Source organism: Lepisma saccharinum, chromosome 9 (genome assembly GCF_977018435.1).
Source record: "Lepisma saccharinum chromosome 9, izLepSacc3.1, whole genome shotgun sequence".
In the NCBI taxonomy this organism is placed as follows: Eukaryota; Metazoa; Arthropoda; class Insecta; order Zygentoma; family Lepismatidae; genus Lepisma; species Lepisma saccharinum.
Window position 1 is genome coordinate 83,824,990 of NC_139237.1, and position 14,779 is coordinate 83,839,768.

General features: G+C 38.5%; 1 protein-coding gene and 1 long non-coding RNA gene across 2 annotated transcripts in view; one reads left to right on the plus strand and one right to left on the minus strand.

Annotated features, from left to right (window-relative positions):
* Positions 1–14,779, minus strand: part of LOC145992201 (uncharacterized) — a 223,757-nt gene that overhangs the window by 53,167 nt on the left and 155,811 nt on the right. The window lies entirely within an intron of this gene.
* Positions 108–10,686, plus strand: LOC145992783 (uncharacterized). The gene is made up of 5 exons (XM_083129181.1): positions 108–242; positions 1,611–1,688; positions 7,000–7,434; positions 8,290–8,781; positions 10,531–10,686. The coding sequence occupies exons 2-4, from the start codon at positions 1,616–1,618 to the stop codon at positions 8,754–8,756; spliced, it is 975 nt and encodes a 324-aa protein (XP_082985307.1). The 5' UTR covers positions 108–242; positions 1,611–1,615; the 3' UTR covers positions 8,757–8,781; positions 10,531–10,686.

Consider the following 14,779-nt stretch of genomic DNA (forward strand, 5'->3'; position numbering starts at 1 on the left):
CAAAATTGACCTTATCCTATGAGAAAATAATCCACTTCGAACAATGAGATAACAATTGAATGCTATCCGTTGATAACGGCATGATGGCACAATTAATCACTGCTGTCACTTCAAACAGCAGAGATTTTTATTACATTTATCATAGGCTAGCATCTCTTTTCACTTGTTGCAACATCGTATAAAAAGGACACAAAATAATTTTGCATTGTAATTTTGTTTCGTGGCTGTGCCGTCATACAAAAGTAAGTTGTACATTTCCGTTAATATTTCTGTTTGATTTTCAATTATTTATCGCAACCTTTGCACTCATGTTTTGAATGTTCTTTATTACATATTAATTTCACATTTTGCGTAATGTTAACTAAGTGGTATGTATATTATATTAAGCCATCCTGAACATGACTAAAACTGCTTTGCAATTTAATTCCATGACAAAGATTTTTACAACAAAATTCCACGACTAGGATCTTTTTTCAAATAAATGAAACCACTAATACTATTTACAATTAAAGCCATGACAAGACATTTACAGTCAAATTCCATGGTCGAGATATCTAGTCAAATTCCATGACTAAGATTTCCACGGACAAATTCCATCATCGAGATTTCCACAGACAAATTCCATGACGAAGATTTCCACAGACAAATTCCATGACGAAGATTTCCAGACAAATTCCATGACGAAGATTACCATAGACAAATTCCATGACGAAGATATCCACAGACATATTCCATGACGAAGATTTCCACAGACAAATTCCATGAAGAAGATTACCACAGACAAATTCCATGACGAAGATTACCATAGACAAATTCCATGACGAAGATTTCCAGACAAATTCCATGACGAAGATTACCATAGACAAATTCCATGACGAAGATTACCACAGACAAATTCCATGACTAAGATTTCCACAGACAAATTCCATGAATAAGATTTCAATAGATAAAACTCTATGACTAAATTCTTACAGGCAAAATCCAGGCCTAAGATTTTAACTAAAATTTCAGGTCGGCGATTTTACAAATAAATTCCAGGAACATAAACTGACGCCATTCCTAAACCCGAAGGTTTATTCACGCAGCAATATGTCTCTCGTCTGCCTGTGTAGTGGACAAGATCAATGTTACGTTTCCATTGTATCTCCTACATGGTGTGCCCAAGGGGGTTTGGTGGGACTTAATCCCCTTCCTTTCTTTTGGCCTTTTTCTTTTAAGGTGGCCAGGTTTTTATTAAAATATCCCAAGGTTACAGAAAAGATCACAACATTTGTATCGTGACCCCATTCCATTTTGAGAAAGTACACTCCCATCAATGAATCATAACATATCACACACATAAAGACTCAAAGAATGAGTCACTTAGTGTATGCGGTAGTGTGCCCAAAAGGGAGCTGTAGGAGTTATGTACCCTCACCCCTTTAGTTCAAGATTTTATTTTAAAAAATGCCGCATACACAAAAATGTGGGAATAAAATACCGTTGGCTACTAAGAGAAAGATAACCCCTTCTTAACGTTATTTACCCTCCTTACGAAATTACTGAGTATGTGACTATTTGCATTTCAAAAAAAATAATCTTCAATAGGTATTTCTATATTGTTCTTTCAGTAACCATGTACAGGCTAGTTGCTCTTCTAGTGTTCGCCCTTGTGCCAGCTTTGGCGTCACAGGGAAGAAATGACACACGTAAGTACAGTTTTTAAATTTGTAAATGCAATCATGGTTTTAAAACAGCGAGAACGTTTGCAATGTAGAGAAAAACATTTTTTTTTTTTTTAAATTAGAAATATGATAGAAATTGCATTAAGAACATATCTATGTTACAGTTTTGAAATAGCGTCTTCTTCTCTCAGTGTCTGTGAGGGCTGATGATCATGGTTTGACTGTTCGTTGTTTAATTCAATGGATATTTATTATTCTTTAATGTCTGGCTGGTAGGAGGAGAGTGATAGCTGATATTAGGATCCCACCATGGCCGTAAGCAGGGGTGGTTTATGCAATTGTTCTCATGGACGTCGCCAGAAATTTGAATAATATAAATAATAACAATAATTATATAATAATAATAATTAAAATATAATTACAAACCAATTTAATCCATTACAACATTATTATTCTTATTATTATTGCTGTCGTTATATCCTTGAGGAGGCTTACTCAGTCCAGCTGATGAGTGAATATCCAGTACATTCTTTTTTACGTTTCATACAGTGTGTACTGAAATGCACAATTAATATACTTTGTTATTATATTTTCAATAGGTCAAGAAAAAGCTTTAAAGGGTAGATGGAAATTTTAGTCATAAAGTTTTTGTTGTTTGACCTTAAAACGTAATGTTTGGAATTTTGAAAACTATGTAACCAGTTATTCTTTTTAAAAACCCTAGTCCGGTGCATGTATTGTAACTGCAATCGCGAACGTAACGCGCTACGAAACTGGAGATCCGAGGTTTGAACTCCTAGCAAGGGGGGAATTTTAAACTTAATCGGACAGGGAATTTAAAAGTTGGAAAGGGAATTTTGGGACAATCATAAGGGAATTTTCAGTCTGACCCAGGAATAATACTGGAAAGAGGCCAGCAGAAGTGAAATTGGAGGGATCGCGCGGGTGGGCTGCAATTCCGAGATAAAATACTGTTTCGCTCAAGTTTCAGAATTCTAAATGACTCGTTTCAACATTGTTGAATTTCCGTGATACATCGAATAATTTTTTTGAAAATGAGTTACAGGTTTGGATTTAAGATCTTCCATTAACCCAACATGTGAAGTTTCGGGGGGATTTGAACCCTAGAAACCTCCCTCTAAATGCGGCCATGGATCCCACCCTGGTATTAGGGGGGGGGGATCCGTCACCATTTTACACTTGTGTTTTTTGCTTTCAACAGAAGCTCTGGTTTTTAAGGGAGGCTTCAATGATCTCTACAAAGGGACCTCTATTAGTTAAAAACTGATTTAAAAAGGCCACAAAAAATTAGATGTTAGAAATATGACAAAAACAGAAAAATGTAACTAGCAATCTGACACAATTTGGCCTGAACAGTTATAACTGAAATTGTATCTAGAGGAAGCCCTCACGTACATTGATATTAACCTCAGGCTCGCTGATGGCCACCCCCTTTCCCTTCCGTGGGTCGATCTTAGATAGAAGACTGTAGCTCATATTGGATATACGTATATACACACATACCTAGGTACATACATACATGTATATATTATTGAAGGGCACGAAAAAAAGGGGTGTCATCCACTCCTTACTTAGTGGTAAACCCGCCAATTCTACAATTAGCCAGTTTTTGTAATGAATATCCCAGGCTGCCATCAACTTAGATTATCATGGTGGTCAATCTAGGACTATGATAAAATTCAAGTATAATTCCCGTTTTTCAAAGCGAAAGTTTTAAAAATTCAAGGGTACAAGCAAATGTTTTCTCGTCTCTCACCATCCAAACGCAAATATATTAGAATTATAAAGGATCTGTGTGATTTCAATGTATCCAAAAATTCTAATTCCATTGAAATTAAACGGAAGTACAGCGCCACATTTCAACCTGGTGGCGGAAAATTGAACTATTTTTTCTTATATCGCCACCCTCTTCCCCATGGTCTGCATAGTGGATTCACCAAATTTCAGAGTTCTGCGATGCCTCAAACAGGCTACAGAGGGCTCTGAGTTGGGTAACTTTAATTAAGGCCACCCTGTATATAGGTATAATATTTAATTTTAGGTGTGGGGTTTACATTTGCTATTTCACATACTCAGACTTCAAATGCATTTACAAACACAAGTCATAAATGTTAATCTACGATAAAAATTTAATTGTATAAGTATTTCAAACTCAAATTCACTTAATCAATTTCAAGATATCTTGCAATAAACTTACGTCTGTCAGATAGATTATTCTACAAAGTAACATGATTGAGAGAATTCTGTTTATTTTCCACGCAACTTTCCTTTCCTTCCTCGGTCAAAATAAAATCTATACTGTGAAATACTTGGTTCAGGGCATTTATAAATATGTATAAATTCAAAAGGATTGCAATTGCAAAGAAGTTGCAATTTTTAACACCTACGGAGAAAATTCACGCAGAATTCACGTATAATTCCCGGAGACAATAATCCACGCATAATTTACAGTGAGTAGCCACCGTGGATGTACCGTGTACACTGAAAATACCAAAAGCGCTGCGGTGGCGCAGTCGGTAGGACGACTGACTGCCACGCGGGAGACCTGGGATTGATTCCCAGGGTATCCCTACATAAAATGGCTCTAGGGTTCACCCAGCCTCTAATAAATGGGTAACTGGTTCTGTAGAGGCGGAGCGTGGTATTGATCACATCACCTTCACAAAAAATGTCAGAGATTAAGATTGTCTGTGGCCTATTCACGGTTATAACACCATTAAGCCTTGTTTTCATGATATGAAAAACTCAATATGCTGACCAAGGCAGAAATTTATTTTATTATAAAACAAAGTAAAAGTAACGTTTCAACCTTATAGCATGGTCTTCTTCAGACTCTGCACCAAGTACAAATGTAACAAGGTAGAAAACAGGACGATATATATACACAAAAATACTCCCCTCCAGACTATTAGAAAGTTGTTCTGGAACATTCTAACAGGTGGCTTTCCCTTGTCAACTGTACTTTCACCTAAAAGGCTAAACATATTTTCTTCCATCTAGAATCTGGTTGGACTCTTTATCTCACGCTCTATTTCCTTCATTCTTCTTCTTTCTCTCCTCTTTCTCTCTTGTCCTTTCCACTCTCTCTAACACCTTCTTCCATTCTTTGTTTATCTTCAGTCCCCCATTCCAGTTCACAGTGTCTTCTTTACCTTTCTTCTCTATTGCCTTGGACTCCTTTCATTTTCTCACTAGCACTCTCTTCTCCCTTCCTATCTGCTTAGCCTCATCCCACTCTATGGCATGTCCTGTTTCTCTCGTGTATTTAAATATCGCATTTCTCTCTCTCTTAAGTCGTACATCATCCCTATGTTGTTTCAACCTGTCTTTCAGCCTCTTTTTCGTTTCTCCTATGTACACACTCTGACATTCTTTACATTTCACTTCGTAGATGATCCCTTTCTCTTCCTCTTCTCTGTTTTCCTTTTTTCTTGTTTGCATTCTTCGCTATTCTTGAGATGCTTCTCCCCCCTTTCTGTAAGTTTTAATGCCCGCTTCTCTAAGCACTTTGCATATTTTTTCTGTGGTCTTCCCCATACTCCTTATTCAAAACCTCCTCTCTTTTTCTTTCTCTTCCAATTCTCCCCTGCCACTTTTCTTCCGTCTTCTGTTTATGTCCAGTCAATCCTCCTTCTCATAGCCATTCTTTTCCAGCTGTTTCCATAGGCTATTTATTTTGCCTTCTTTTTCACATTCTTTCGTGCATATTTTCTTGATTCTGGCCTCCATATTCTTTATAACATTTCTTTTTGTCACCTCACTTACATCACTTCTTTTGTGGCAGAATACCCCTGCTACACACTTCTTCTGCTGCCAAGCGGTTTCAATTTCTTGTCCTCTTTCCCATTTCATCAATATATCTAGGTAGCTTATCTAGTCTTCTTTATTTCGAGTTCAAATAATATCCCTTTTTCTTCATCTTGTATTTCTTTGGCATATATGCTAAAAGGTTGAAACGTTACGTTTAGTTTACGTTTTATAATGAAATAAATTTCTGCCTTGGTCAGCATATTGAGTTTTTCCTATTCACGGTATATTGTCAAGCTAATCTGATTATACTAAATGTCTGAACACAAGACATATTCAACTGAAGCAACTAGAGACTAAAGGCACGGTCATGAAAATAGGCGGCTGGGCAGAATTGCGCTGTTGCCACATGTGGGATAAGCAAAGCGAGAGCGGGACAAAAGTCGCTGGTTCCCGCGCACTGTGTGGCAACGTCAACTTGGCTGCGTTGCCTAGTTCGATCGTCAGACCGACCTCTCTCAGGGGCACTTCTGTGTCATCCCTGAGCTTTAAGCAAATACTGTCAGTTTGTATCACGTAGATTACAAAGCCCAACTCTACAACAATATACCGTGTCCATAAATATACTGTCATACTTTAAAGTGGTATTACGTCGCTTTGGATAATCGTATTTAAATGAAATTGGTGACATTTGAAAGACAAACTCAAATATTTTATTTTACAACTCATAGACATTGAATGTGGCCCCCCACGAGTGGCCCTGCAGACATCAAGGCGATATTCCCATTCATGCCACACACGCTCCAACATATCCACAGGGATTGACTGGATTGCAGAAGTGATACGAATTTGCAGTTCTTGCAGGTTTTGAGGCAAATGGGGGTACATAGACACAATCTTTTATGTAACCCCATAAAAAAAAAGGCCACAGACCGGCAAGTCAGGTGACCTCGGCGGCCAACTCTGCGTGGAATGATAAACACACCAACACGTTCACCAAACTCTGCGTGGAATGATATTCTAAAACACACCAACTACGTTCTTAAATCTTCTGTAATAACAACACAATTTTAAAGGAAAACATTCACATGTAACCTGCCTGCCTGCTAAATATCCAACAATGAACCCGCATCGTCCATTGTTGTCAGGAGTGAATTTATTTCAGTTTCTATGTTTGATCTCGTTCATTGTTGTCCATTGCTGATATTGGTGTCCATTGTTGACATGCACGAAAATATTTGAGTTTCTCTTTCAAATGTGACCAATTTAATTTAAATACGATTATCCAAAGCGACGTAATACCACTTTAAAGTATGAGAGTATATTTATGGACACGCTGTATTTCATTCTCATAAACCTCCGATCACATGGGGTTGTGCTCCGATGTGGCAACAGCGCGAACTTAAGCCACCCGCCTAATTCCAATGCCGTGCGTTTAAGCATTGGTAAAACTGGCACGAAATGCAAGTCTCGGGTTAGAGTCCCACCTAGCAATATATTTTACTTTACAGCTTTACCTTGTATTTATTAATCCTAATGTGCTGAACGATCTATACTTACATTTCAGGGGTGTGCTTGACCCAGCACACGATGGGCTACGGACCTGTAACCTATCAGGATGTTCCCCTTGTGACGCACGGGATGCAGCTAAATTTCATGGTGATGACTGTATCAGACGCCTACCTTCTGATAACAACCGATGGAGACACGAACTTGCCTTACTACGAAATCGTCATCGGTGGTGTGGGCAACACCATATCCAGCATCAGGAACGTCATGGCGGGGCCTGATATTGTTCGTGTGGCCACTCCCAACATTCTCAGCGGGACAACCTACAGGTCTTTTTGGTTCAGGTACCTCGGAGGGGTGATCGAGGTGGGGGAAGAGGGGAACTCAAGCCCCTTCCTCTATTATAATACTGGACTTACCGGGATAAATACGATTGGATTCTCTTCGTGGCTAGGAACAAGCGCTTCGTGGATCCTCGCTTTGCCTACTGGTCGTAAGTATTACTAAAATGAGCTTCTGAAATTATTATTTGTTGAACCTGGCAACCCTGGTTTGATTTTCTTAAGCGGCCCATATACTAACGTGCAAATGCGCGACGTAAATCCGCTGTTTATTTACGCCACCGTACCACCTGCTGTCTACAAAGGAGGTCCCCAAGGACCAAGCTTTCAGCGGTGGTACCTCATGGATTAGCGTTCTTTACAATAGCTGGGTCTTGGCCGAGGAAAAAGCAGAGCAATTATCTCCGCTGGTCTCTTCCAGTCCCAACCTGCCCATTCATCCCCAGCCGCCTTTACGCACGCGTATACGCAGAAAAGTAAAGACCTACTAAACTTTTGGACCGTAGGGAAATTACACGGGTGCGTACGAAAATTACGCAGGTTCCCAAATACTGTCGGATTTCTACGTTGCGTGCAAAATTTAATAACCTCGATGTGTTTGTACGTTAATGCATGTCCGCCTTTACAGTGAATTATGGATACACTGTTACCGGGTGAGATTCAGCACAATTTAAGCAGCGTTGCCAGGTCCTAAAAATTTACTGTCAAAAGTAAAATTTCGTGACAAATTTTATGATTGTTCGTGCTGTCAGTACTTCTGCTGACAAGGTTATGGAATATTGAGGTTGTCATAAACCTCTAAAAAATATTTCTTTCGCTTCGGCCATAAAATTGTTATACCTAAATCCACCAAGCGCTGCACATTAGAACTATTGTGTACACAACATACAACAAGGTATGCCCAAAGCAAATTTCAATAAATTATGACCAATAGTTTGATTTTTGGAAGCAAAAATCAGGGACCGAGTGCGAGTGAAACATCCTGTATTATTATTGTTATTTTGCAGAGGAATCATTCACCACCCAGAACTACAACTACAACCACTTCACTATGGCCGCTGATGTAGATGGGAGCGTCCACATGCAGTTCTCAGTCAGAACAGGGTCTGACGCCATCGTCCAGTTCTCCCGGTACGCCAGTCCAACACCCAACATGAACGTTTACGAGGTCATCATCGGAACAACCAACGACGGCGCGTCCCAGATGCACACCAGCGTCCGGAGGGTGATCAACGGCCCCGAACTGGGGTACCAGCTGACTCCAAACGTCGTCAGTGCCTTAAATTTCACGTGTCTGTGGATCGACATTGCTACGTCTGGTCTGATATCTGTTGGGCAGGAAGGAAGCACCGTGCCCTTCTACACTTATCAAGACGTTAACACGCCGCTGCACGTGGCTTACTATGGACTCTCCAGCCAATACAACATCCAGGCTGATTGGATGGTCCCCTGCGGCTGCTCTGCAGGCTCTTAAATAGATGGCGCCTTTGTCTAGCAAGGTGAGTAAAGAAAGTATACACTAGCCAAAAGTCACCGGACACCCAACTGAACATGGCGACAGTATCATGGTCTTGCGCTGTTTTTTCTGGATTGGGCCATAAGTTTTGGTCGAACACAACATGAACAGTATTGTTTATGAGGACATTTTAGACAATAGCCTCCTGCCCAAACTGTGGCAACAGTTTAGAATGGGCCCTTTTCTCCAGCACGATGATGCCCCTGCCCATAAAGCAGGGTCAATTGCATCGTGGTTTGAGGACAATCAGCTGGATGTGCTTAGCTGGCTTGCTCAAATCCGCTACTGGAACCCCATAGAACATCTTTGGGATGAACTGGAGCGTCGGTTGCGTGTTAGACCCACTCCACCGAAAACCACCTATGAACTATTCACGAGGCTACAGGACGAATGGGGAAAAAATCAACCAGCCATATGAAAGCCAGCTTCGAAGAGTAAATGCTGTAATAATAGCGAAGGGAGGTCCTACATCTTATTAGTTACCTGGCTGGTGTCTTTGGAATGAACAACACTGGGTGTCCGATGACTTTTGGCTTTAGAGTGTATATTCTCTATGTGGAGTATGGAATGACCGACCTTGTGGTAAGTTATCCTAAAGTCACCTCACTTCCACGTAGTACAACTAGGGACCTGCTTCTTGCAGGCCGACGAGGCTTTGGCGCCTGAACCAACGGCCAGGATAATCCTTTGTGGGGCCGCGGTGTCCTGTGTGTTCGATGCCCCTTTACAGTTTCAGCTTTCAATAGGTAAGGAGATTTTAGTTCTCAAAATGTATGTTATATATATATATATGTGTCTGCTAAAAACTTCCTTACTCAATTTTTGAAACTAATTCATTCATTCAACTATACTCACTTTGAATGCTAACAACTCCTTACCTATTCAAAGCTGGGACTGAAAAGGGCTACTCAGCACACACAAGGACAAATATAGGACAACGCAACGCCACAAAGTATTATCGTGACGTCAGAGCCTCGTTAGCCTGCAAGAAGCAAATTCAAAATTATTCATTAGGCTATGGTTTGTTTTGATGAGGAGGACATATTACCCACCGAAAGAAAGAAAAATGCATTTTGCCTTTCTAAAAGCTCGAATCTAATATGTGGAATTTCATTGCAATTTCGACATTTTCATAAATAATTATTATTTTCCCTTTGCATGTTACGTTTTAGTTGAATTTCTCTGCACCTGGAGAAATTTCCCCTTATGTGACAACACTGGTTCTTCTGCCTGACCATCGACGCAAGTGTGCATGCGCTGACTGGACGAGTTCAATCGCATAATAGGGGTGGATTGGATAAGAAAACAGGTCTCGCGAAAAACGTCTCCTGCTGAAACATATAGTAACGTAATCAGCATATCACAAACACATTAGAGAAGGGATTATAAACAAAACAATCGAACGCTTACAAATAAAATATTGCTCTGAAACCTACAGCGTTGTTTCGTGCATATTTCTGCCTATCTTCCCTCTCGCAAGTAGACTCGTCTTCTCAAGCTTGCCTCGTCCTCTGCGGTCGGACAGTACGCCATTTTTACTTTAGATAATTGATATTCATTTTCTACCTTTCTTCGCATTATTGACCATAATATTCAATGTAAAACAGATTATACAATTTTATCCCCAATGTAAATAATATTCGTCATTCTGACATTGCTAGATGTTCTAAATAAATTTAACTTAAAAATTAACCCACCAACTATAATAATCATTATTTTATCTTCATTCCAGAGAAATTCATTCATCTTACGTTTCCAAACAGACTGCAAAGATTTTGAAGTTTTCCGCAACCAAATATGTATGTATGATGTGTAATCAAGAGCGTTTGACTTTATACAACTGTATTTCCGTTGAAAATAACAATAAACTTTATACATCATCAACAGTGTGTGTTATTTCATATATTTATATATATATCAGAAATATCTCCGACGTTGTAATTGATTATGTGTATATAATTTACAATAAAAAGTGAAAAAATAAATGTTGTTACTGTTTGAACTCGCAAGTTTGTTCTACCGAACATAAATTTACCTTTGGAATTTCTATATCTTTGTGCAGTGAGGTTCATTCAGGGTTTTTGGTAAGAACTGAAAAAGGGTAGGTGTGTCTAAAACTGCTAAACATTTTAAGAATATTTATTCTTAACAAAAGAATAACGCTGGGGTTTTATAAAAATGATCCGTTCTTGGAGATCAGTCACTGGAACCAAAACAAGTCATTGTGTACGTCAGCTATATTATTTGTAAGGTATACCCTTACATATGTACAAGGTGAGTAAGTCAGTTGACAATAGCAGTTATTCATCTCTTAATTTACTAGCGTAGTAGCCACTTCGCTCCAGCAGTAACGGGTTCGATACACGGTGGAGGCACAACTGGTTCGGTCCAGTCCCGATTAGCCTTACTGTTCATAAAGTGGACTTAAAACAGCAACTCAACAACTAGAGCAGTAACTATAACTTAACAAGTTTAAAAACAAGACGCTTCAAATAGCTGTTGCGCACCTCACACACCACATTTCCCCACTTCCTTCTCGGCGTTGACGTTGGTTAGCAGTGTTGCAACCTGGAGGGAGCGGAATGGGCTGAGGATTTTCAACGAAATTTGTATTCGCTTTTTCCTGGGCTGTTTTCTACCTGTCGGAGTTCAGAAATTCAACACACCTTTCGCCAACGACTATTTTCCTTCTTTTAAAACTTGAGAAACCATCCATTTAGATACTCCCGTGGCGGCGCTTGTGGACTCGACAACATTATACTTAAGTTTATGCAACTCCTTCTGATTTCGCAAATATGTTGCAACATTGTAAACAATTTCTCTGGCCTGTCCTCTGAGGGGCTTTCCAGAGCAGATTGTGGGTTTCATTGGACCCGGCATGATTTGAGTTTTGCATTTCAGGAATAAGAAGACAGGAGTAAAGAGCAAGAACATTTCAATGCTTTAAAAAAGAACACAGGCAAGCGTGTTATCAGATTGGCTTCTCGTAGTGATTGTTGTATTTTAAACTAAAGAACCCCACTCGGCTTTAAAAATAAAAACCAGGCCAAGTCATTCGCCTTGTAGTTTCTCTTCTTTATACACCTTAACGCGCGTGCGTAATACTACAGTTTACGATCCGCGCGCGGCACGCATTTTCAAAGGCCGGATTAAATAAAATGAACCACTGATTCAATATGAGCCGACACAGTGAAAATCGTTTGTCATATTTGTTTTAGCTTAATTTTGCCGAGTTGGCAGCACTGGTACTCCCAAGGCCAGACCAGTACGTATAAGAGTGGTGGGGAGGATGACGTAATAGAAAGTGCTCCGCAGCGATCTGCGCATTTTGGGACTTAACTTGTCAGGCTAAAATAAACTATGGTTGTTGCTGGTGAGTGGTAGCCATGATATAGGCTATATAGTCAGCTAGATAGCTCACTCGCAGCGGACAAGTGAAGCCACACAGGAGGTCTCCGTGTACAGCAAGAACCCGCTGACTGTATACGCGGTAGCCGTAAATACGGTTATTTCTTGCAGTGCATATCTCTGCATAACCGTGGAAAAGCCAGGGTCGGATGTTTCCTTTCATAGATATGTATTAATTAATTGTGTACCTACATTTCTACTGTCAAATACGTAACTATTTTATGTATATGTTACTAGAAATATGAGAATGGGTGAAAGGAAGCTAGTTCGTGTTTCGCTCTACATATTTTTATACTTTTATATTATTTATGGGACAAGCATAGGCGCTGACTTAGTAGGGTGAGGCACTTCATGCCCCCCCTTTCCTCAATTCCTCAAGAACTATATACATTATGCGTAAAGAAAATTGTCAATCTTGCCCTCCCCCAAATATTTATTTATATGAAGTTGCGGCCTCTGGTGACAAACCACGTATATGTTATGGAGGTATTAATATTTCCCAACACACTACACTTGAGGTCGAGTTTTTTTTTGTGTCTGTGTGTGTCGCCTCAACCCAGTTTGAAAACTTCATATAAAAAAAGACAAGAATGTCTTTCTAATTCATGGCATGGCATTTTTTCATGGCGACATATTTCTTTTGTAAATACTAAGTAGCTTGATAGCCCCTGGAATAGTCGGTTAACTTGTCAAACAAAATGCAACTTGGGTAATTATTTCTTTATTAAGAGGAATAAATGTGGCTACATTTTTCATAGCTGCTGCGCAGTTTGAGAAACCCTTGGAATTGTCTGTTAAAACTTCTTTAAAAAAGGCAAGACAAGTTATTTTGTTTGGAAAATGTCCAATTAATATGGTTTATGTGCAACGTCAAAGAATTTTAGATGTACAAAACCTGTTAACATTACAAATGTTTCTATTATTATTTATTAATAAATTATGCGAACTGAATAGTATATTTTAAGTTCAGGCACGTATCAGAAATATATTTCAGAGGCTGAGGGTCTGAACCAAGTGATTCAGAAATAATAATAACAATAACAATAATTTTTAAAATTATATGTTAATGTAATTAATAGGTTTGTTCATAATTATGTGTAAATAAATTAATATGTTATTGTTATTATTACATGAATTGATAAAAATAATATATTTAGGCATAGAGATATAGCAGCTTGTATTCATTATCTAGCTTGCCCATAGTAAAGATCGACAAAAAATACAACTTTTATGTAAAAACATAAATCGTGATTTATAAAAAAATAAATTAAAAAAACTATGTTGCCAAATGTTTAGTAGCTACTACAACCAATATATACAAACAAAATCACAATATATTTTCTGAGCGAGCAATTTGGATGTTTTTGTGTTTGTCTTATTTTTTTATTTTTTTTTGCCAAAATTGTGTTATGGCCAGTGTTCTTTGGCAGTTGCAAGATGGTTATTTATTTACAATATTTTTTTATTTTGTCTGCGAAAATTGTATTATTAGTAATTTTAGGCAGTTGCAGATTCAGCTGATTGTGGCGAGGCGCGTGATTTTTATTGTTGCATATAAGGTTTAATTGATTTATATATTCAATTTTGAATGTATGTATTTTGTGGCTTCACGCTAAGTTTCTATTCAAGGAAATAATTTTCAGCGTTTTGTATTTATTATTTGTTATTTGTATTTATGGTTAAGAATTGTTTAGAATGGATTATATTTTTTGTTTGTTAATATATTGGTTGTAGCTACTGGACATTTGGCAACGTGGTTTTTTAATTTTTTGTCGTGAAAAATATTTTATGCACGTTATTGTAAATAGTAGTGTGCATAAATCTTCTTTGGTACTGCCATACAAAGCTGTATAATAGCAATATAATCCTTGCCTTTAAGTAAGTTCGGTGGAAATAAATAAAGAAGTTGTAAACAAGCACATTTTCATTATTTTTAGTACTTGTTAAGTATTTCGGGGGGTCCGGATCCCTGGACGACACTGAATACGCCCTTCTTTATGTTGCATTAAGGCAGGGTTTCATTTAACCTACTAATTATAATCTTTCCGCTTACTTTCTGTAAAAAAAATCAACACTTTACATGCTACGCGAAGTATTTTTGCCTGACTTTCCATTAATTTAATAGCATTGAATGAATTTTATTGCATAAAAGCAACCCGCAATGTGTTTAGAATTTATTTTTCATCGTTACAACATTCTTCCCAATACAAAAACTGTAAAGAACTCAAATTAACATTCGTAAACATAGCTGCCAATGGAGGATTCCACTCTTCCTGCCGTACATGGCTGCGCGCATGAGTGGTTTCACCCGCGATCGTTGCAGAGAACCGGCTTATAAATCTTTTTTGAGCAAGCCTCATCTCCAGGAAAATATCAACTCGAGGCAAGCCCCGTCACCTATTAACTTGTTTGGTGAGATGAGTCAAGGCAAGAGCTTATAAAACCCTTTTCCTGCTCCCATAAAAATAGGCAATAGTTAGGCTGGAGAGTTCGATGAACTAACCGATTGGAATTAGCTGTCTAGCCTTATATACATCATTGGTGGTAGCACTTGTGGAGAACATTTAGCATTT

Coding starts and splice junctions, on each gene's coding strand:
- LOC145992783 (XM_083129181.1), top strand. CDS start 1,616: ATGTACAGGCTAGTTGCTCTTCTAGTGTTCGCCCTTGTGCCAGCTTTG. Junction 1,689..6,999: donor ACAGGGAAGAAATGACACAC/GTAAGTACAGTT, acceptor CTTACATTTCAG/GGGTGTGCTTGACCCAGCAC. Junction 7,435..8,289: donor CCTCGCTTTGCCTACTGGTC/GTAAGTATTACT, acceptor GTTATTTTGCAG/AGGAATCATTCACCACCCAG.